General features: G+C 35.9%; 1 protein-coding gene across 2 annotated transcripts in view; it reads left to right on the plus strand.

The window, feature by feature from the left end:
• Positions 1-25,353, plus strand: part of PBX1 (PBX homeobox 1) — a 325,099-nt gene that overhangs the window by 279,617 nt on the left and 20,129 nt on the right. Inside the window, exons 6-8 of one of the 2 annotated variants that reach the window (XM_074221876.1) lie at positions 4,396-4,555; positions 14,340-14,452; positions 15,736-15,825. In XM_074221876.1, coding sequence (XP_074077977.1) covers positions 4,396-4,555; positions 14,340-14,452; positions 15,736-15,825 — 363 coding nt within the window. The remainder of the gene's footprint in view (positions 1-4,395; positions 4,556-14,339; positions 14,453-15,735; positions 15,826-25,353) is intronic. The other variant, XM_074221877.1, reaches the window with a different exon arrangement.

Raw genomic sequence — 25,353 nt, forward strand, 5'->3', positions numbered from 1 at the left:
ATTATAATAGTGGAAATAACATTTCGTTCTGCTGTAATAGCCAATGATTAGAGTGAGTGAATATCTACAGATATAGAGTGGTGAATATCTAAAGATCTATCTAATATCTGTACCACATATATATATATATATATTATATATATATGTAGAATTTGTGTATATATATATATATATATAAATCACTGACTTGCTATAACTACATATTATATATTATGTTATTTATATACAATATATTTTATATTATATACATATTTTCTATCAGTCAAAGAATTTCATTCACACATCCTATGCAATCAGAATCTCACCTTTGAGAGCACTTGGAAAATCTCTGCCTATTTCTGTCTCTTCTCTCTTTCTCTGTCTCTCTGTCTCTCTTTCTCTTTCTCTTTCTCTCTCTCTCCTCCCTCCCTCCCTCCCTCTCCCTCTCCCTCACCTCATTTTACCTAATATTTCCTCCCTGATCCCCAGGCTCACTTCTCGTCCCTAGACTTCAGTTGATATAAAGAACAGTAATGTTGTAATTCAATAGAAAAATCTATAATTGCTGATTCCTTATGTAGAATAGCAGAAAAGTATTGTGAAAAGTGAGAAAAAGAGAAAAAAATGATAAGGGAGACACTCTTAGGAGAATTTCTACCCCAAGTTTTTAAATTTGTCTTTCTTTGGAAATATATTGTGGGATTCAGGATAGGGAGGGGTGGATTAGTTTGTGTTCCCAAAGCATAATTGGATCTAGTGAGGATATAGAAGTTCATGAATGGGAACATCTCATGAAAAAAAGTGCCACTGAATCCAATCCATTTAAATCTGATGCTACTTTAGGAAATTTGATCTTTACAAAGGTGATTTCCAACAACCTCTTGGTAGGTGGAACTTCTCTGGTCAACCATCTCAAGTTTGATTTTGTTCTTGCCAGATTCAAATTCTTTGAAGTGACCTAAAACCTAAATGAATCTAAGGAATAGGAGAAGGTATTTACCTTTGATATTAGCCACACAAATGAGTAATTTGCATACATACTCATCCCTCTGATTCACACGTCTAAACCATGGTTTTCCTCCTCTCTCACCATCTTCCTACTTGCTCAAAATGGGAATCATGCTGTTCTACTCTACCAACAGCAATTTATTTTGAAGATGTAAAATATTATAAAATAAAGAGCCTTGAATTTGGTCTTGAATTCCAGTCAATCATCAAGCCTTTGATGCATAATATATTGTGCTAAGGTCTCAAGGATATAAAGAAAAGCAACTTGCCCAGGTGTTCAAAGAGCTGACATTCTAATAAAAGAGAAAATAATTATGTTAGGTAAATGTCATGTGGAATGTAAATTGAAAGTAATTCCAAAGCAAAGGCATTAGGAGAACCATGGAAAGTCTCCTGAAGATGATAGGATTTGAGTTATGGAAGCCATAGAAGCTAAGAGGTGGAGGTGAGGGTTCTTCTGAAAACAATAGGGATATTGGAAAAAAAGAGAATAATTTTAGAATGATAATCAATTTTTGTTTTTGAAATGTTCAATTTGAGATGTCTATAGTATGTTCTGCTCATGATGTTAATAAGGCAATCCTCCAACTCTTTTGTAGACTCCGCTTCCCTATTGTTGGGAATGAACTGAGTCAGGAATTTCAAATCCATGGCTTGCTAAAGTTATGTATCAAATAGTCATTCTTTCTTGCATATACATATACATATACATACACACACACACACACACACATATATATATACATATATATATAGTATTAAAAGGCCTTGTGAAAACTAGCAAAAATTTATATATTTAGGGATTAAAAAATGAATTAATGTAAAAGGGAAACAAACATAAAATTTAAGTATGAAGTCACTTCAAACTAAAGCTCTATAAACATCTAAAGATTTTGAAAATTCTCTTAAGAGGAGAGTGCCACCTAGTGACCATTGTAAGAAACTTGCTCATTAGCATCCCTTCCCCACCACCTCCTTTCTTCCCCTCTCTGGAATCCTACATTCAGCATCCTTCCTTCTCTTCTTTCTTCTGTACTCAGAATATAATTATTTCTACCTCTGGCATTCTCTTTCTTTTCTTCCTTCCCAGCCCCTCCACACACGCATACATACTCATATCTTCTGTTACCTTCTCTGCTCCCCACCCCCAATCTTTAAAATTCTAATTTTATCTAAGGGGGGAAAATCATCTTTCCCCTCTCTTTTCTTATTCTCTGTCTCCCTTTCTTCATTACATTTATTAGCCAAATAATTATTCTAATCATTACTGATAAGTTTAAGACTATGCTATTATCAAGGAGAAGGAATACCATAAGGTTTGAAGTGAAATTGTATGTATTAAAGAAATGATACTCTTATGGTTCCCTATCAGAAAGCACTTAAAAGGTCCCTTCAATATCTCTACAGAAATCTTCTTCAATTTTCTCAGGCTCCTCTAATTAATAAACCCACTGTTCTTTATGCAACAGAGTCCAGGATCAATTTTCAAAACAATACCTTTTTCTTAGTTGATTTTACTATTTTTTCTATTTTAATTATTACTATAATAACAGTATTTTTTTACCATTTCCCATTACATATGGTATTGCTATTAAAATATAGCTTAAATAAGATTTTGTGGACCAGTCTGAGAAAATGACTATGAAATTTATATTTGTTTCCATGGGGAAATATATTCTACGTTCCAGCACAATCAATTTATACGCAAATTTCTGGAAGCCAATCTTATACTCCTTGTATTAGTTAATGCCACAAGAATTAGTGCTCTTAGTCCAGATAAGGCAAGTTGCTGATTGCTTCCTGAGAAGTAAGACCTCAAAACAGAGTGATCAAGATCTGTCATTTTGAGGGAAATGTAATAAGTAAAAGAGGAAATCAAATACAAGACATTGAAGTTTTAAGAGGAAAACAGAACAATATATAAATTTATACCCCTACATTTATTTAATCAGTGATTATTCACATAAAGATTTCTTTTACTTCATGAAATATCACCAAATGATAGCCTAGTACCTGTATTCTTTGATTCAATTTTATTCTCATACAGTTTTTCAAAGCTACCTCTGTCAACTAAATTGAGGACAAAACTGAAGTCAATAAAATCAGAAATATTTTAACACAGTGCATATTTTAACACATATGCATAATGCTTATCTCCCCAAGGAAAGAATCATAGTATTCAAATTTGACCTCAACAACTTCCCCACTTTGGTCTACAAGTTCTCCATCATTGTAGAAAGAAAAGGGACCAGTGACAATTGCTATGAGTAACAAAAGGGAAATGAATTAGTAAAGTGAATTGGATTGAATTTGTTCATTAGCTTTCATAAGTAAAACTTTATATTCAGTGGGACAATCAGGGGTTTCCTTGTTTTTATTGGTCATAAGTGAATAAATGCATGTAAGAAATTTGATAATTATACTATATGTATGTGTACTCACACACACATACATAAATATGTTACATATTTAAATTGGAGGCACTTGGGTACATTGGTAAATGTGCTAGAATTGAAATCATTGGACCTCAGCACAAATCTTACTTTGGTCAGTGATCATTATATAACTTATCTGAGCCATATTTCCTCATATAAAAGATAAGATGATTGTTCCTTCCAGTTGTAAATCTATGATCTTGTGATATGTTTTTGTTATAGAAAGTTAGCAAACTTTAGTTAACATTAATGTTACCTGTCTCTAGGTTTCTATATATTTATAATGATCATTTAAGATATAGCCTTCCCACTGATTCATGATTTAATCCTTTGCCTGGGTCATATGATTCATTTCTTTTTTCCATGTAGCTCTTTCTAATTCTATTTTAAAATGTAGGTAAATACCAGATGGTCAAATTTGAATTGTGTTCACCAAATTAAAAGGATTCCTAAGGGTTCAAGTGAAGAATCTTTCCTGATTTTTCTTTTTATGTCTTCACCAAACTAAAATTATAGACATAGTGATCACCATGCATGATCCTATTGGACTGTATGATTTTAGACCTCAAAAGAACCTTAGAAATCATATAGTCCAGGTTTTTCATTATGAGAGAGAAAATTGAGATGCAGGGAGATGAAAGGACTTGACAAAGGTCATAAAGATAGACCCAAGATTTTTCTCTTTGTTATTCTACTACCAACTGTGGGACTTTTTTCAGCCTACAATGTTGGAACAAATGGAAGGAAGGAAGGAAGGAAGGAAGGAAGGAAGGAAGGAAGGAAGGAAGGAAGGAAGGAAGGAAGGAAGGAAGGAAGGAAGGAGAAAAACATATTCAAATCAAAGACTTCATTTGGAAAATTAAAATGAAGGATACTAATCAACTGACTTTGTTTCCTTATTCCCCTCCCCCTGCCAAAAATTAGTGAAAGGTGCAATATTAATTTTCTTATCTTTTCTTGAACCTTGCTCTAGGTGTCAAACTGGTTTGGAAATAAGCGAATCCGGTACAAGAAGAACATAGGTAAATTTCAAGAGGAAGCCAATATTTATGCTGCCAAAACGGCTGTCACAGCTACCAATGTGTCAGCCCATGGAAGCCAAGCTAACTCACCCTCAACTCCCAATTCAGCTGGTTAGTTTTTTGTTTTGTTTTGTTCAAATTGTTCTTGTTTGTTTCTTACATTTGCTTTTTATTCCATTGGGTCTTTTCTTTTCTTTCATTGTTCAGATTTTTGATGGGTTATATTTATGTGTGTTTTATTGTTCACTTATTTTTCTGTTATCGTTTTGGGGTTTTGACCCATTTCTAAAGAACAACCTATTCATGCTATTGTCATGAGAGAAACTTGCTGGGATTTTGCATGGACAAGTTCCAATTGAAATATTTTTGCATAAGGGTCCTCTTCGAACATTTTATAGGTTTAATGAGATCTCCCTTTTCTCACCTGAATGACCTAATAAACAAAACTTTTCTTACAGCCAATTCATTGTTATGCGTTTGGGGTAGAGGGAGGGAAGGGCAGCATCATTGATTCCCATAATGTTCTATCATTCTTAGTTTTATTTGTGAATTGTTTTTAAAATATATTTATAAAGATATATCCATATATATGTATATATAAAACTGAATTTAAATGCAATTTATTTCCTTTGTAAGCTTATTCATTTTATTTTATATATTTAAAAACAGTTTTTCTGAGAAGGGGTTCCTAGGCTTCGTTCATGACACAAAAGAAGCTTATGAACCACTCTTCAATCATCTAGTCTTTGCTGCGCCTCTCCTAATGTCTAGATCACCTGCAAGTCTGCATTCTATGTGGGTTTTACATTCCTTTCACAAGCATCTCATTAAAATGCTCTGGTCTACAAACAAGGCTAGAGTTATTTATATACCTATTTTTTTAAAAGTTCCTATTTATATTTGGTTGTTTTTCATTCCATTCACTTCAAAGGAAATTTCACAGTGATTAATTCATCTTTCCCAGATTCCTGGTCTCCTGTCACAGCATCATTCTGTATGTGAGTGTGTGTGGGCGCACATATGATGTGTTTGCTGGGTTTTATTTTTGTGAATATGTGTTCATACCACTCATGTCAAAGTTGATCATTATACTGTATTGTTGGGGGGTTTTTTACCCCCTCTTACAGAACCTCTTGCCAAGAGTGTGAATTTTTTAGAATATATAGAACCTAGATTTAAGTCAATGAAATGTTGTCTTGATTTTTCTGAACTATGGAAGGAAAAATAATGTTTGGTGCTTTTTTTCTCTTAGAAAAGAAATATTTGTTAAAAACTAAACAAAATTTTAAAAATCTTACTCATTAAGTAAGTTTGAACTTTGACAATGATGTTGACCTTCTAATGCTTGAACTATAGTAGATCTTGGACTGTTTGACATGTCTTTATGAAAAATTTCTCAAGTCAACACCAGCTAGTTTATAGACTATTTAATGACACAATTGGGGCTTTAAAACAGCCTGTTTCTTTAACTGAAGTTTTCTTCTTTCCTCCAACTGACTTGTTATCGATGACATGTTGGGTCATGCCCATTGCTTTGTTACCCTGTGGACTTTTGAGTGCTAAACATGCACACTTATCTCTGACTGGAGACTTTCTTAAGCTAGAGAGCTGCCTAATTATTTTTGGTTTGTATTTGCTTAAATCAAAATATGTGTAAATAATAGTTGTTTGGGAGTTTTTAAACCAGTATGTTAAAAAAAATACAAAAGTCAGTACAACCTTCTTCTTCCTAACCCTACCACTGCCCCTGAGTAAATAGGTACTTTGTGCTTTTCACAGTATGGCCAATAAATGTCTCAAAAATGAAAAATGTCCTTTGTTGTCAAATGGTCATTTCTTAGATTGGTGGCTACCATATTGGTTGTGTCCCTTTGGAAGGTTGATATATTCACCTTTTTTTCTTCTTGTTTGGATTGGTGAAAATGTGCTAAATGTTTCTGAAAAAAGATAAAAGGATCAACCCAAATTTAACCAGCATTTATTAAACACTTACTATATGCTCAGCAATATAGTGAACGTGATTATAATCGATTTAGTCTCCAAACCACATTTATCTTTCTCTGGCACAAAATAGCTTGATCATGAATAGCTTTTGATTTATGACTAGTCTATAGGAATAAAAGAACTGTGTACTTTCTTTATCTATGTACTGTAGTCTTAATTTCATAGCTTTCCTAAAGAGAAAGGTCAGTATTTTCAGGCCCCCCCCCAAACTTTTCCATCTTTTAAAAATTGTTCAGTTTTGATTTATATGCATGCTTCAGTGGAAAGAGTTCAAGAATTGGGAGTCCCGGGGCATGGATTCAAACTGACCCTAGTGTCTACGTGACTTTGCACAAGTCACAAACTTTTGAGGTAAATGTTTTCTAAGCACTGGGGTGAATGTGTTTGGGGTAAATGCTTTCTAAGACCTGGTCCAGTTCAAAATCCATAGTCCTGTTATCATGAGACATTGTATTACATCAGTCTTTTAATTATAGCTTTCTAAGAATTTCCTTCTGTGACTTCTGAGGACACAAAGATTGGATAGCTATAGACAACTGAGCCAAAGGTTTTAATCATGCCTATGTTGATAGAAATTATGAGTGAAAGAATGTCTTCATCGTTTTTGCTGTAAATTAGGCAAAGTGAGGAAAATATTCACTCTTTCTAGTAGCTTGGAACTTCAAAAGATAAACATCTTCTTGAGGGGGAAAATAACTTTAAAAAGGCTTTTCTCTTCTTTGCTCCTAAAACTAACATAAGATCTTTAGTCAGATAACTCCAGAACTTACAAATACTTAAACTTCAAATGAGTTGTTTGCCCTGATGAACCAGATAGATGATCAGTGATTTCAAAGGGAAACATTCTAATTGAAATTAGTTATAATTTGAAAATGACAGATGGATTAATGTTAAAATGATGTAGATGAATTGGAAGTTGGTCAAGGTTCAGGTGACTTGGGAACTTTGTGCCTCTAGACTCTAACTGTGGTAGTTAAGGTCCTATTTTCTGGGTCTCACCAGAGTGTTTCTTCTGAAACCTTGTACAGGAAAGATACTTTTATGACGTGAAAAAAGAATGTCACCTATCAATTTGAATATACTGTATACAAAATGTAATTTACCCCTTGGAAGTTGGCCAGTGGTCAGATTTACTGGGTGAGGATGGAACACCTACCTTTTTTGTTATAATAATAGTTCATTTAAATAATGTGAAAAAGTTTGCAGAGAACCTTATATGCATTTTATCTTCCATTATATGTATTATATCACCAGCAAGAGGCAATGCTAGGAGAACAAAGAATGGAGAGTGAGAGTAGAAAATGTCTTTGAAAGGAGAAAACCCAAAAATAACAAATTTGGGCACTGTTTTCAGTGGAAAGATAATTCAAATAAATGTTCCTACATATTCATCCTAAGCACCAATTTTTATGGTGTTCATAGTCCATTGTAGTGACCGCTGAATGGCAGCCCTGTTTTTTTTTTAATTTTTTGATAGGGAACATAAGAAGTTAATTATTTTTTTCTTCAAAAGAAGAATCTGTATCTAAGGCCTTTCATCTCTCATAAGTAGTGAAGAAAACTGAACATGGAGTCAAAAGCTTCAAATTCTAATTTGAGCACTGCTATTTGAACTTGTTCTCTGTGTGACCATAGCCTTAACACTGAATGGATGAAAAAAAAATCATTTATTGCATTTTACTATACATCAGGCATTAGACTAAGCAATAAAAATTGAAGAATGAAATAAATTCTACTGTCAACATGCTGAATCTCAACCTCTTTGGACCTTAATTTTCTCACCTTTAAAATGAAGGAGGGAGACTAATTGGTTTTGAATGCCCCTTCCACCTTTAAAACATATGGCTTTTGGGAGCCCTGATGAATTAGACAGATTCTTACTTTATTAGGTCTTAAAGTGGCACAGTTTCCAAGTAAGATATTGAAATGTTCAAGTCAACCCATGGAATTGGCAAAATGCTTCCATTTTGTGTGGAAGCTTTGAAGTCTAGAATTCCCTCATTCTCTTTAACTCTTTGAGTGGCAGAGATGGTATGACTCTGTCAGAAAGCTTGGTGACTTTCAGATTGGGGAAAGTGTAGTTCATTTGGACTTTGTCCCCACAGCTCAGTTCCCTTAAAAATGTTTGCATAATATACACAGCATTGTAGGAGGTGAAGTATCCAGAGAAGCTATAAGTATAATAGGGATCTGTGACTCGTCTAATAAGTCCTCAAGGGACCTTTTTATTTTCTTTTTGAGACCAAGGGAAAGAATTCCTTCTGTCAGTGTTTTTCTCCTCTCTCTCTCTCTCTCTCTCTCTCTCTCTCTCTCTCTCACAAACACTTTCTCCCTCTTTGCTCCCTTACCTGTTTTCCTTCTTCTCCTTCCATCTCTTCCTCCCTCCCTCTCCACTTCCATCTTTTTCCTTCCGATTTCTAAATAGAATGGGAAACAACAAGGATGTCATTCCTGCCTGTAAAGTGTGAAAACTTAAAACCTTAACTTAAACAGTCTGTGGAATGCCACATTCCACAAGACGACCCTTCTGCTCAGGCTACGCAGGAGTAAAGCCAAGCTTTGTTTATTGCAGAAGGCAGGAATAATTGCTCTAGGTCAGGAGGAAAAAAAGGAAGATAGAAAACCAATTTTCACGAGAATGGTTGCCTGAGATTATGTGAAGGGTAATAAAACACAATAGTTCTAGGTTTTTTTCTGTGTACCCAAAACTTGTCTAGATAGTTCAACTGACCAGATAGTTCAAGTAACCCGTGCCTCAGTGACTCAATTTAGGAAATAGGCATGATATTTTTCCATTGTAATTGCTCAAACTGTTTGGAGGAATGAGAGGATACTTATTATATATGTATATCCTTCTCTATATATAGAGAGAGTAAATTAATGTTATGTCAACATGAAGTTAAAAAGTAATTTATCCTTATTGTTCTAGAAAAGTCTTCATTGTTATATTTTGTGTGTTTTGAAAAACTGAATCAAACTCTTTGAAGTAGACTTTTATAAGGAAGTCATAAAGAAGATTATTTTTATAGTTTTAGTCACTGGAAATTTATCTTGGAGTATTGCAGTTCTTTGATCACATCTGTGTTCTCATCTACATGTACCAACCAGGTTCCTTGGTAAAAGTTTGGGAATTTAGAGGGGATTAGTCTGTATTTCAGATAAGTGATTTTTAACATCATATATTCCATGAATGTATCTGAGTGACATTTCTATGCGACCTTCATTTTCCTGTTCAAATCAGCTATGGGAACTTTTAACTTCCAAAATAGATATTTCAACTATTAGGGATGGAGAGTCTCTTCATTGTCATCGTCATCATCATCATACCAATAATAAGAATTATATTACTTCTACTACACTTTAAAGTTTGCAAATCTCATTTACAGTTATCCTATTTCATCTTCATGCCACCCCTGAGGTAGTTATTAAACCTATTTTCACTATATCCCTATTTTGTAGATGAAGAAACTGAGTCAGGCAAAGGTAAAGCAACTTGCCAGCTAATAAGTGTCTGAGACTGAATTTAAACTTCTTGACTGCAGGTCCAGCATCTGGCCATTATGCCACCTATCAGGGGCTAATATTTTAGTTGCAGAACCTTTTGAACTTATAGATTTCACCTGTTACCTCCATTTTTACAGCTAGCAGGCTAAAAAGGCTAAGTGACTTTTTTCTAAAGTCACATCTCTAGTAAGTATTTGAAAACAGACATAATCTCAGCTCTTCCCAACTTCAATATACTCTTTTGTTCACTGCAGAAAGCTGTAAGTTATTGTGTTTTTCCTTCCAAACTGTTGTTATATTATCTTTGTAGTAAGGGAAGTCACTTAACAAAGAGAAAATTTTATTCCTTAAAAAAAGTTTAAAACTTGTATATTTTATTATAATGTAGACATTTCCTCCCCTAGTCTTGACCCTGGCCAGAGTGTACATTCAGGATTCTTTTTTAAAGTGACTTTCTGTAAATTGATCAAGATTTTCATCTCTCTGTCCCAGCACCATATAGCCTTCTGAGTTTTTTTTTCACTGCCCTAAAATGTAGGTGGCAGGTTCAATGAATAGACTTCATCCCAGGAAGCTATTATTTTGCATTGTTCTTCAGTTGTATCTGAATCTCCTTGACCCTTGGGGTTTTCTTGGCAGAGGTACTGGAGTTGTTTGCCATTTCCTACTCCAGCTCATTTTTACAAATAAGGAAATTGTGGTTAACAGGGCTAAGTGATATGCCCAGGGTCTCACAGTTATTAAGTATCTGAGACCAGATTTGAACTCAGAAAGATATCTTCTTGACTCCAATCAGTGCAATTTCATCCACTATGTCAAAGACCTTCCTTTACACAGAATAATATTCACCCTTAATAGTTTTTCCACGAGTGGAGAACAAAAGAGAGATTGGCAGAGAAGGAAGATTCAAATGGGAAACCACAAAAACTGTGGAAGTCAAGTTCATGGAGAATGTTTATTACTCATCTACACAGATTAGATGACAGTAGATGGAGGGGAAGATGAAGGGAGTTGAAGTCCTGTAAGATAAGTAAAGGAGAATAATGAACTGAAAGAAGGTGCATCTTAAAAAGTGCTTTCAGTAATTGGCTATCACTTCATAACAACCTGCAGGAAAAGTCCCAGAATGACCTTCTCAGCTAGACAGGTGATTTTCTTCAGCTCTTGGAAGACCTCAAGAGGGTTCATTTAAAATTTGACTATAAATTGGATACTTTTCAATAGGTTATCAACTTTACGAATAGTGCCTTTGTAGGTTCCCATGCTGTCTTCAGTCCCTGTGTTTCTTAGATCATTGGTAAGGACTTCCATCTGCCAGTTTGTGGTTTTAATAGTGACCTATTCTTCTCTCAGGCCACTCCTGGCCCCCAGATCCTTATCAGAGAGTCAGAGGCCATGGCCATGTTCATACATGCATGTATAGAGATGACAAAGTGCTGAGACAGCATTGCCAACAGCAGAAGGGGCTATCTCTGCAATTACTGCTGTGATACAAATGCATTTGTACATGAAATACATTGGTATGCGCATATTTATCTCTGTGTACATTAAGCAGCCAGACATATTTATAATTTATCTATGCACATATATTTTTTGAAATAATCTGTGTCAATTGCAGTATATATCTTATAAATGGCAACTCACCTATCTACCCGGCTTCTGTCTTGTTAGTTGGAATGCATTTGGCTTCTTTGGAGGTGCTTCCCCCACTAGTTTGGGTACTGATTTCCAATAAAACACCTGCCAATTGTCCAACATATGGGTATCTTAGGCAAGTTTTGAAGGGAAAGAGAAATAAAAAATGGCCACATTTTAAACTCTAATGCAGCGGCTGGAACTGTGATCTCACTAATGTGGGTACTCCTTACAGTAATACAGATCACAATTCACCTGAACCTACCCATTATTTGCCTGAAAATAGACAATATAAAATAGCATTTAAGAAGGAGTCTTCAGGTTGACTCCAATGGAATTTGTGTTTAAGGTACAAGAGATGTTGTTGGGAGGCTTTTATCAGTGAAATTAGTAGACACAATGACAATCAAATGATCTGGGGAAAAAATTCCAAATGTTGATCACAATATGTCCTAATCATGGTGCTGTTCTTTCTGTTGTATATCAAATAGCTTCATCAAAATGGCTTTTCTTTTCTGTACCAAAGTAGAAAGGGTGGCATCCAGATTAAACATTCTTGATATGATCAAGGTGGTGGGTCATACAGATCTGGCAAAAAATTCTATCTTCTTTCCACACATGCTTTCCATCTTTGAAGATGAGTCAAACAGAGTCATGGACTGTTTCTGTGATTTCATTAATATAGGGAAATCCCAGTTGATGAAATGTTTATTTATTTGTTTATTTATTACCAATGACAAGTAGCTTTCTGGTAATTTATAGTATTAGAGCTGCTTAAAGTTGAGAAACTATTTGACTTACTGGAACCCAGGTTTTGAGTCCAGCTTTCTAGTTACTATCTCCTAGTTAGAACAACTACTAAAGACTTATACTGTACTAAATTGTGGGAATACCAAAAAAAAAAAGCAATGGCAAAAAGCACAATACCTACAAGGATCTCATATCCTAATGGGAAGGAAGATAAGACATAGAATGAAGCTAGAAAGTAGAAATATCTGGAGAGTCAGAAGTGGAACTTGGAGTGATGTTAGCCTAGATGGACAGAGAAGGGTGCCATGAGGGCAGAGAAAGCTACTGGGATAGAAGGAGAAAAGTCTCAAATGGAACCAGGATTGAAGTGAAGATTCCCATTTTAGATACTGGGAAGAGAACAAAAATTTTGGACCTGGCGATCCAGCACCCTCTAGAAATACTTAATTCTTGCACATTTGGGCTTCTCTTTAAATAATTTCCTAAAGTTTTTAAGAGAAGATGTAATTGAGTCTTTTGTCTTTGACTCATTATGGGGGTTCTAACTAGTGAAATTTTAGCTATTTTAAATAACCCCAACTTGCTTCTTGGGGATTCTTTCCACTTCAATTCCATGTATTACAAACTTCTATAATCTTTGATAACAATACCAAAATGTGCTGAAAACATGAACATTAAGCAAGATTGGTTAGTGGTTTTTTCTACAAGTTGAATACCAATAATAGTTAAGCAATACTTTTTTTAAGGGCAGGAGATATAATTCCTTTAGCCCCAACTTCTCCAATTTGTCAGGAAGGTCATTTTAGAAGAGTTCAAATTCCTGTCTTTGTAAAGAAACCAGAAATCAAGTGTCAGAGCCTACGCATGAATCATTGCTGGGCGATTCCACACAGATGATGGCTGTCAAGATGTGTGGGAAGGGAGCAAATTTGAGCAGAATGGGCTTGGACGGAGTAGAATGGAGCTGACCTGGGCCCCTGAAGTCTCTCCCTTTCAAGGCTAATATCATGTTTATAACCAAACTTTGCACGTTGAGCTTTCTCTCTTAATGCGCTGAGCTGCACGATAATTTCCAGAATAATTCTGAGCCTTTTCCCCCTCTTGCATCCATTCAGATTGTGATCTATTGGAACAAAGAAGACAAAGAAGAGTAGAATAGTATTATTAAAACTAGGTCTCCATTCCAGATAGCTGAAAATCTTTAGAAAAGTTAGTTTTCTACCTCAATCTACAAACCCATATTATTATCTATACCAAATTAGGGAGGATCCTTGGTCCATGATTTTCTTCTTTCTTTCTTTCTTTCTTTCTTTCTTTCTTTCTTTCTTTCTTTCTTTCTTTCATTTCTCTAGGTAGATGACATAGAATGATTAAGTTTATCATTCTCCTAATGCCCTTAAGGCCATCTTGGACATTACTTTCCTGGAAATAAAGAATGACAAGGCATTCTTAATAAAAGACAAATTCTTAGACAAGATACTCATTGCCTTTATAATTACCCTCCCATGTAGTGCTACTCCATGGATAGTAAAAAAAAAATATTATGGAAGCAGCACATTTATTATAGATAAAAGAGGTCACTCTGCTCTTATGGGTGACTTGATTGACATTATCTTGTCCCATTTCTCCAGATTTGACTAGTCCCATGGACAGTCATAAGACTGAGTGAGGTCTCATTGGAGACCACCTCTATTGTCCAGGAAGATTGAGATGACATGAATGGAACTACTTCCTCTTTCCCAGCTTGGAAGCCACCAAAAGGATCAAGTCTTGCTGGCAATATGTCATATCTTGGAGCTTTGCATAACCTCAACAGTGGGCACCCTTTATTGCTTGCTCTCTTCTTCATACTACTAACCAAACTGTGTTTTTGTTGTTGTTTTGGATTTTCATTTTCATTGGGGGGAATTGCTTTGCATGATGTCCTTCCTCTTGGCTGAGAGTTGCGGGGATTGATCCTTTTCCTTTCTATGATTCAGGTGCCTCACTCTTTCCTTTTCAGGTTCTTCCAGTTCTTTTAACATGTCAAACTCTGGAGATTTGTTCATGAGCGTGCAGTCACTCAATGGGGATTCTTACCAAGGGGCCCAGGTTGGAGCCAACGTGCAGTCACAGGTAGGGACCCAGCCAATGTACTGCCAAGCGAATGGGAGCCCTCCATGGTATTGGCAATTTCCCGCACCTGTACAGAGAGAAAGAAAAAAAAAATCAAATCAACCAACCAACCAACCAACCAACCAACCTCACCACCAAACAAAAAAACAAAAACAAAAACAAAAACAAAAATAAAATAAAAAGCAACAACAACCATTGTCTTGGGGAATCTCGTCCACACTTTGTGAATGCATTTGGCTCTGGCTTGACAGTTATACTAGGAAGGCAGGTTAGGAGTCAAGGTATTCCAATGCACACTTGGCAAGGGGAACCAACGTCTATGTTCTTTTTTGCTAAAGGAAAGGGATTAGGAGTTCAAAGTGTTGTCTCGCATTTCCAGGTTTCCTTCACTTACCTTGGACACCAGAGCTCAAGATCTACTTAAAAAGGAGGAAAAATAATAAATGGGCAAATATATGATCATGTTGTGTTTTCATTCTTAACCAAAAAGCCACCCAATCCAGGGCAATAGACATGTTTCTTTTATCACATTTGGAGAGGAGGGACTTCAGTTTCTTTTGACAAGTATACATCCTTGTTTGGAAACAAAGGCATTCTAAAAACCTCACTGCTCCTCAGTAAAGTAGAAGCCTTTTCTTTTCTCCAATCATGATGCTATCTAAAAGGGGTGGAGAATTTCTGGAAATTTCTGATCCAGATGAATCCAGTTCCCAGCTCTGGATGCATACCAGGAAGCATTATTGTCTGGGGTTAGCCAGCTTGTCGGTGATCTAGCTTGGAAAACATTGCCCTGGAAATATGTTTGGAACGGACTGGCCAAATGATCAAAAAGTTGGCTATTCTCTGAAATGACTTCCCAAGCCTCCTCCAATCAGAGATCTGGGTTTAAAGAATATTGGGGAATTGAAAAACTATATAGGCTCACCTGTAGCAAAGGGTAATGGTTAAATGCTCTACACTTTCCCCTGTTCATATCTTCATATGCTTTCTTAGTGAATCTGCTTCCCTCTAAGTGAGGTCACCTGCTTTTCATCTCACCCTTTGTGGTCTCTTTATGGACTTGAGAATTGTATTCAGAGCTGTTGATGGAGTGATTGCAGGTACTTCCCTCTACTGAATCCTGTGTTCAACAAGGGGACCCCTCACAAACATGACACTGGTTTGGCTTCCCCAAAATCTTTCTTGCCCGATGATGATGATGATGATGATGATGATGATGAATGATGACGAATTTCTCTTTCTGTTTTGCTAATTTTCCCTTCTGTTGTTCTTCATCTGTTTAGGTGGATACCCTTCGCCATGTTATCAGCCAGACAGGAGGATACAGTGACGGACTTGCAGCCAGTCAGATGTACAGTCCGCAGGGCATCAGTGTAAGAAAAAAATAGGTTTTTTTTTCATTTTGCTCCCTTCCTTTTTCATTCTATCATTACCAATTATTTCAAAGCCATAGGGCTCAGAATGCCACTTAGTAGGACTTGTCTTAGTTTTACGGTCACCTAGTTTATCACTTCTGTATCGGTCATGCCAACGGCAGCATTCTACCCACAAAAAAGTGGGGATTGGGCAGGCTTCATGCAGGCAGCTGGCATCTAAGGCTGTCAGACACAATCAGTGTTTGCATAGCACCTGCGGCCACATGCATTCAGCAGAGAGAGACTGCTAAACAGGTGACACCTAGTACAATAGTGGTAGGAAATGTCACCACAGTCTGAGGGCTGGGAACCCTAGCAAGAGAGCTAGTAGCCAGAATCTATTGCAACCAGGGTCACTGTCTAAAAATAAAATTTGCTCCAGTCAGTCTGTAACAAAAGAAATTTTAAAAAAATTAAGATGGTGAGGGGGTTGGGTGGGGGGGAGATGAGAGATGAACCATCTTCTACTTGTTCTTGGGTGCGCTGGCGGCTCCCGGAGAGCATGAAAATTCATAGCGACAAGCTATATCGCACAGAGTGAAATCGATCAGACAGACACAAGGAGAACCGAGTGTAGATTTGGGACAGCAATCCAACTTCATTTCTCAGATCAATCGTCCACCATCTCAACAGCGGTGACAGCAAGCTGGGACAAGAGGGTAGCCTGGAAAAGGAGTCTGTTTTCTGGACTGGGGGTTATTTTCTGGGCTTTTAGAGGTCACTGGAGGCTCAGACAACAGGGAAGGGACTCAATACTAAAGATTTTGATAGATATTTTGCTATAGGGATGACCACAAATTGAAGGGTAATGAAGATAAAATCTTTTGGGAGAGTGGAAGAGAGATGGATTGTTTACTATCTTCCTTAGTAGGTTATCCTTTTCCTACTGCCCATTAAGACTTTTCTGCTTGTGATAATCAGAGGGCCAGGTTGACTCTATTGAACCTACCCATTGGGCGTTCAAGTCCTTTCTGTGGAAAGGTATCAAGAAATGAGGTAGGAAGAAGAGGCAGCATTCAGGTTCCTTCTGTCTTTTCAAGGGTTCCATGACTGACTGTTTCTCCAAAAGTCAAGGCAAGATATCTGGAAATGTGTAAGGGAAGTTCTCATTTCCCAGTTGAGCTGGGAATAGGGGAATTTTGAGGATGAACTGCCTCAGGATTTGATAATATGTTTCTACTCACCCCTAAGCATACATGCACCCACCTCTATATGGGCCTGAATTTTCTGTGAGATAAAAGATGGATTTTCCCAAGGGAGTTTTGCATTTTGGCATATGGGAGCTACTCAAAAAGAAATCAAAATGTAGAGTCAGGAACATGGGCACACCCAAAAAAGGGAGCCTCAGAGAGTGCATATGACTTGGAAGGAAATGTGGCTGACCGCTCTTCTCTTTGGAGTCTTTCCTTTCTAATTGGATAACAGAGAAGAGAGCAACATTAAGGATCTCAGGTTCAGCATTGACCCCTGACGTCATCTAGTGGAGCTGGGAATCATTTCTGAAGTAATGTAACTGAACATGTGCAGACAATTATGTCTGATTACATAAGGCTGCAGCAAAAACTGGGCTTGGAAATGTCATTTGAAAGAGTCTATCATTTTTCATTAATTTTTCTGTGAGCTGTATTTACTTCATTTCTAGCTTTTTTAATATACACAATAAATGAGTCCAAGTCTGATCATAAGATTTGATACTTGGGTATGAATTTTAAATTGTCCTACCACATCTCCCCCAAAAGACTTTTGTTATAGGGTGATACATTTTTGTAAAATATTATTTTGTGTTAAGCTGAGGAGTGTGTGTGTGTATGCGTGTGTGGATAGGAAATGTATATGTAGGGGACTAGGAGTATTACTGCCAAGAGAAGAGGAAGAAAAAAAAATGAGTAGAGACTGAAACAGACAGTAACAGGAATGAAAAAGTTTGAAGCCAAGAAATGAAAAATAAACAAATTCCTGAACTACACACAATCATGGAAGCCTGCCGACCCCCAGACAATACCATTGCTTAGTGAGTGGAGGTCTGTAAATAGTCTTTCCAGGTTGGTTTCTCCCTCTCTATTAGTGGGGGCTTCAGCCCCATTCTGTCCATCTAGTCTCCTCTACCAGACTGTCTGGAAAGAGGTGTCTGTGACTAAGACAGAACAGAATGGGTTTCGTCATGGTGTGGTCAAAAATGCATAGCCCTCGAAGCTGTGCTCAGGTTCTATCCCCCAAGTATTAACTAGGGGTATGATAAACAATAGCTCTAGCTTCTTTCTACAAAATGAGGATAATGACTCCTTCTGTAATAATAGGAAGAACCACTATTTATTTTTAGAAAGCTTTACAGTTTAAAAAGCCACATATACAAATGTAAATAAATACATATGTGTTCACATAGGCATATATGAATATATACAACATACACATACATATATTACATATGCAGGATGTGCCCAAAATCTTAGTGTAGTTAATTTAAATATTTCCCCCCGACATGCGTGTGCACACACACACACACACACACACACACACACACACACACACATTCAACATTACCTATGCAGGATCTTCCAAACCTCTTAGTATACACACCTATTCCCCACCTCTCTCTTTCTTATATATGCATGTTTGCATATGTGTGTATACAGACATGTGTATATATGTACACACATTAATATATAGAAATTTATTTACACAGGTATGTGGTATGGGTGAGTATTTATGTAGCTAGATAGATTGATATCGATATTGTGTGTATCTATTTATATGTGTACTTTATATATAAATAACATATAATATTAATATATAAACTCACATAATATGTGTGTGTATGTATATATACACATACACACCATCTTGTGTGAGTTTCTATATTAAGTAGCACAGAGGATAGAGCACCAGGCCTGAAATCAAGAAAACTTGAATTCAAATCCAACCTCAGACTCTTAACTAGCTGTGTGACCCTGGGGATGTCACTTTGCCCTGTTTATTTCAGTTTTCTCATCTGTAAAATGAACTAGAAGCAAATGGCAAAACACTCTGGTATGTGCCAAGAAAACATTAGATAGGGTCCTAAAGAATTGGACACAACTAAAACACCTAAACAACAATAGCCACATGATTAATCCATCCATCTATCTCTATCTTTATCTGCATATCTATCTATCTATCTATCTATCTATCTATCTATCTATCTATCTGTCTGTCTGTCTGTCTGTCTGTCTGTCTTTCATTATATAGGGTATATAAACACACTACATTTTTGTGTATATATACATATATATCCATACAAAAACACACATATGCATACATAGGCACACATACATGCAACACAAATAATTTGAACCCTACCATCCCTGTCTCACTGGGTAGAATCTAATCTCAAGTGGAATTTAGGCTCTTTGGGGGCAAGTATTATTTTCTTTTTTGTCATTCTATCACCAGTAATGAAGCTCCTTATTTGTGATTAATGTTTTTACATCAAATTGAATAGTTGTGAAATTTTAATAGAAACCAGTTGTACAAGCCCACAGATGAAAAATAAGCTTCTGTAACATATTGAGTTTCTGCATATTTTCTTTTGTCTCAGTGGGTTTTTCAGAACTCATCAATGTTTTATGATGAGGATTGATTAAAATAAAAGTTCTCTGCCTTCACCTGCCCCACAGAGTCACAGTCTAAATACTTCTTTCCTTGGTTTTTATGAGAATCAATTTACATCTTTTCATCCACTTTTCTTCCACTAATGACAATACTCAGAGGTGACTCTGCTAGAAGTAACAGAACCTCCAAAGACCTGAACTCTCCTCCTTTGCCATCTTCCTCAGCACAGCTTTCTGACTTTGAATTCATGCCCATCCTCTAAAATCCAACTCCAATGAGACCTTTTCCCATTTCATGTATATTATCTTTTCAGACGTTACTTATGCTAGACTTCATTGGGCAATAATCTATATTTGAGGGTTTTTCCTTGGGTTCAAAACAAACAAAAAAGAAAACAAAACATGATGACATTTTCCTGTTTATTCTTGTTGTTTTGATATCAGAAATCCAGTTTTAGTCAGCTGGCTTATTTATTGTGCAGCTCTCAGCTTTGCAGGGTACTGAGAAATAGGGAGGATATGAAGAATTAAATCATGCCACCCCAATTTTACCTGATAATTCAAGCTTAGAATTGGAAGGGATCTTAGCAATCATCTAATCCAACCTTTTCGCATAGTATCTTGCATCATTCATGGCAAATTGTCAATGAGCTTTTAGTTAAACATCTCCAGTGGCTGCAGACTCACTCCCTATCTCTTGAGATAGTCTAGTCTTTTTTTCCCCTCACAACTCTGATAGTAAGTTCACCACTTATTTAATAAAATTATGCTGTGGTAGTTTATATCACAGAACTTTGAACTTTATAATCATATCATGATAGCAAAGATATTCACTTAGACCAGAGAGAGAATTATTATTGGTATCCATGCCTGATCAACAGGGAACAATAATTTTTTTAAATAATTCAGTTTAATTTCACAACAAAGTAGAGAGTGGTCCATTCAACACTTTTTAATTCTTTGGACAAACAGTTGTGGAGTTCTCCCGCTTGGACAAGTATATTTTATATTTCTCCCTGTACTGATCACATTAGGGTCATGCATGTCTTCATGACTGATAAGACTCAAAGAACAATGTATCCTTTCTCTTCTATCTCCATTAAGTGATTCATCCCTTATTAAAAAAAAAACAAAACTCAGTCTGAATAGTTCCTTTTCCCAAACCTTGAAAACATCTATTTACTTAGACTAGAAAAAAATCAGGATTGGGTCAAGAATTGCAGCATCCTTCCAATTAGATGTATCACATATATCAGATTTGATGATATGATTACTTTTTAAAATCTCCTTCTGGTTCAATTCTCAATTTTTTTCTTTTCCAGACTGAATATTCTTAATTTCTTTAGGCTCTTCTCTCAGACAACAGTTTGAATCGCCTCTAATGTCTTAGCCACCCTTATCTATCTATCTATCTATCTATCTATCTATCTATCTATCTATCTATCTATAAGCTTGTCAATGTCTATTTCCTAAAATATAGAATATTAAGTCACTCTTGTCATAAATATATTTTCAAAAAAAGTAGAATGACAAAATTAACTGGTTTAAATTTTACTTTTAATCCTTATTCTGTCTACTTTCTAGTGCTAATAAAAAGTTAACATAGTCAAAAACTAAAATACTTAAAGGGGAAGGAATAAAGAAAAGGGTTTTACCAGTCATAATATCAATTAACAGGTCATTGAACAAGACTGAACTTCATTTACTATCCATAAACTTCCTGTTTATTAAACACTATATATATATATATACAGAGAGAGAGAGAGAGAGAGAGAGAGAGAGAGATTAGGGCTGATGGCTATACTGAATATATGGTTCAATCAATAAGTACTATTGGCATCTGCTATGAGAAAGGCATCATGCTGACTTCTGGAAATGGATACCAAGAAAGGCAAAAGACATCCCCTTGCCCTCAAGATGCTTACAGTCTAATGGTTCATGCTTCCATGAGACTTAGGATCTAATTTTATGTTCTACCTTGAAAACTATCAGAAGATTAAAAAGAGTAAGCATATTAAAGTCTCTTTTTCTCCTCACAAGCCTTTAGGACAATGAACTTGAAAGACTTCTTTGACTGAGAAATTTAAAACCAAAAGACATTTAATTTTATTATGAACTTGTGTATGAGCATAGAAATCTCCTTAATCTTCATGTGACTTCTTTGTGTTTTCACCTTATTAATCTGGTTGATAAAGACAGCTTGAAAGCTTTTGAAGGGACAAGAAAGGCAACCAATACTTTTGGTTCCATCATCACCTTCTTGTTCTTATCTTCTGGCAAATGGAGAAGGTGGTTCCCTGGCTTTAAGTTTGCAGGTTGAATTGCAAGCACAATGTCTTTGAGTCCAAGGGAGATCACAGATATGCCTCAGGAAGTTCTTTCACCCCTGAACTAATTTCAAACCCTATCTGAGATTATTCTTCCTTATTTATTGAAAGATAGAGACTGGGGATCCTGCCAACTTTAAATCCCAGGGGGTGAGGTTGAAATAATAGAGTAGAAGAAAGAATTTCAAGATCAACCGCCGATCGTTTGAAAAACCAACCGCCACGAAACCAAACAAACATGCCAGGCGTTTATAATAATAATAAGCATCACATCCTGGAGTCTTCTTTGCTCTTTGTGGCATTAGCATTAGCCACAGTCAGTTTTGCTGGCCGTGGTCCTGGTAATGTGGTTTCTAAACAGAATCATATGCTTGATGTGTGTATATATAACACTATATATTTATATAAATATATATGCAAACACACACGCATATATATGTATATATGTATGTATGTGTATATGCATGTTCCTATAAGGAACCAAGAAGGATTTTTCTGGGTCATAGGTTATGTCAAACCTGGTAGCCACATTTCTCTGTTGACTCCTAAGGGAGGCTCTTTTTGTCTCTCTTCCCCACAACTTTATGCACTTAACGCTAGGGCTGGAGGCCTTCCATCCTCCTCTGTGGGAAACTAGAGAAACAACTGAAGCCAGAGGAATGTGATACAATAAAAAAGCAGTGGGCTGGAAAGCAGGAGAGTGGTGTTCTGGTCCTGACTTTGCCACCTGTCCAAGCTCTGGCAAGTCATTTCAACTCTTTAGACCTATTTATTCATCTGCAAAATGAGGGGGTTGGTCTCAATGATCTCTCAGGTCCCTTCCAGCTTCAGCATCCTCTGAGTCTATGCAAAGCTGGTGGTTTGCCATTTCTGAGGAAGTACACAAAGAATAGGGGATAGAATTCAAGGGTACAAATAAAAGGCGACAGTTTTATTTCTGTGTTTTTGGAAAGGCTAAGACATAGAGACTTTCCATTTATGAACAAAATATATGCAGTACCTTTGCATGTGAAATTAGTATTTTGCAGTGTCCTCCCTAGATAAGCCATCCATTTGGCTCAGCAACTCTAGTGCCCTCAGGCTGAGATCTTGTTCATGCTCTGGGGGCCAGTCTAGTGCAGTGAGTTAGCTTAGCATTACCTTTTGCTCACTAAAACACTGCCAAAGCTTCAAAAACTCAAGTTGAGACTAGGCTTGTCCCTGATACAGTGATGTAGCCCCTCTAGGAATTCAATAAATATTAATTGAATCAAAATGTTGGAAGCAATTGCTTTAATTTCTGGAGATGGTTTCTCTTTCTTGTCTCTTGCCTGATGACTGGAGAAGCCCACATTGCTCAGAGTTCCACAGCTGATCCTATTTTTCTTGTGTAATCTTCTAGAAATTTGTCCTTGGAGCCCTAACTACATTTTAGTTTGTGGGAAATCTCACCCCAGTTTCTCTGGCTTAATAAGGATATAAAGGTCATTTCTTGTAGCTTCTTTGCCTTCATTGAGGTAAAAAGCCTTAAGCAATCCAGTGTAAATAGTCAGCTATCCTCTTTTTAGAGAGATTCCTCAATTTTTTTTTTGTTAAATGAAGGTTTATTTGAATAATATGCACATTTAAAAGTCTTTTATAACTACTTTGCCCCCTGAAAGATGTTTCCACAAATGCCAAATTAAGCAACCACCTGGTCTACAAAGAAGCACACATTTGTTGCCACTTTATAGATTTGCAAGGTGAATATCTCAGTGACTCTTTCTTGTGACTTCAGTATTCATTCACGTGTGTGTCCCTCAGAGTCCAATCAGTTAAGCTTTCCATAGATATAGCTAACTGAGAAGCATATTGGCATTATTCCAAAAAGAATTCAAGTGCTCTTTAAATATACTTAAATAAGATTAGCCTATCTTAAAATGATGGTACAACTTAGTATAAGATTTAAAGACATAAAAGCATCTAGGTACAATTTGCTACCTTTCTCACTAATCATTGGCTCTCTCATCATAAGTTAGTCTATAACCTTGTCTTATCTCTGGACTATAGAAAAATCATAGTATCTAACTTGCCATGGATCTTTTTTTTGGACTTTAAAGTTTTTCAAGATTTATACATAACTGTCATGACTAATAATAAAGGGCTTTGTGAAGTTAGTCTCAAAAACCTTGATCAGCTGCTTCAGTCCATTAGCCTTTTCTCTTTCTAGAAGGATGAAACTTTAATACTTAACTAACACTTTAACAGATGGCTATTAATTTCTCATCTTAACATTCTGAGAGGTTTAATTTTACTTTCTTTTTTCTCCTTTTTTATCATAATAAATAAAAAGAGAATAAAGGATAAGTTGTAGTTATTCCATGTGCATGTCTACAATATGTATGGTGTTTCTTTTCAGAGAAAACCTTTTATCAACCTCATTTTCAGCTTACTATTAAAGCTTGAAACTAGAAGAAAAGATAATTTGCATTGAATAATTAAGATTATTCATTAACCACTGCACTTTGGAGCAGTACTTTGGAAGCTTGGCTTTTAATGTACAGTCCGCCTGCATGTATCTTTTCCAACACGTAGAGCTTCAAACATATTTAAACAGAATATAGCAAGATTTCTAAAGTGAAAAACAGAATGGTTTTCATCACAATCCATGAACACAAATTTCATCCTTCCATTTTTCATTCATATTTCTCCATTTTCTTTTTCTAGGTATCTTTTATTTTCCATTCAGTTCATTCCATACATTTTGTACAGACTTAAATGTCTGGGCATTAATGCTGTCTCCAAAGTTTCTATTTACAAAATGACTCTACATTCTTCATCTTTTCTTTTTTTTGGAAGACACCATAAACTTAATTTATAACCAACATTTGTCTTGTTTTTCATTTCATCTAACCAATATATATCAGAAATTTACCAAGTATCTAGACTTAGGAGTAGAAACTATATTCTTTTTTCCCCATCGTAGTTTTTTTTTATGTTTTGTTTTTTTATTTTTTACCAGCTGACCTCTTTCAGTAACTGTGTATTACATTGTCTTCTCCTCTTTCAGATTCCTCTTTGAGAGGAGGTGTTTACTATACAACACCGTATTCATTGTTGAGGTGTTCCATTGTTCATTCAATATCATAGTAAAAATATCTTTCCTTTGATCTAAGTAAGTGGTTCTTAATTTGCATGTGTGTGTGTGTGTGTGTGTGTGTGTGTGCATGTGCACACATGTGTGTCTGATTGTCTATGTCTCTGGGCTATAATGGATCTTTTTAGCAGTCTGGTGAGACCTTATGGACTCCTTCTAAAATAATGTTTTAAAATTTTAAATAGAATAATGATAAAAAGGAAGCTAATTCTGTGAAATAGTTATCAAAATTAAAAAAAATTCCAGCTTAAGAATCTGATCTAAGCTACCACTTTTTATCTTGTAATTCTAATATTTTTTCTTTATTGGTCTTTTGTGGATATAGGGAAGCAACAAACAATTAAATAAGTATAGCCAAAGAATTCTTGTATCTTAGAGAATCCATTAATTTTCTCTTCTCTAAGCTAAACAATCCAACTTTTAAAAAAATTATCCTCAGAAGACCTGTTTTAAGTCT

Source organism: Macrotis lagotis, chromosome 2 (assembly GCF_037893015.1).
Source record: "Macrotis lagotis isolate mMagLag1 chromosome 2, bilby.v1.9.chrom.fasta, whole genome shotgun sequence".
NCBI lineage: Eukaryota > Metazoa > Chordata > Mammalia > Peramelemorphia > Peramelidae > Macrotis > Macrotis lagotis.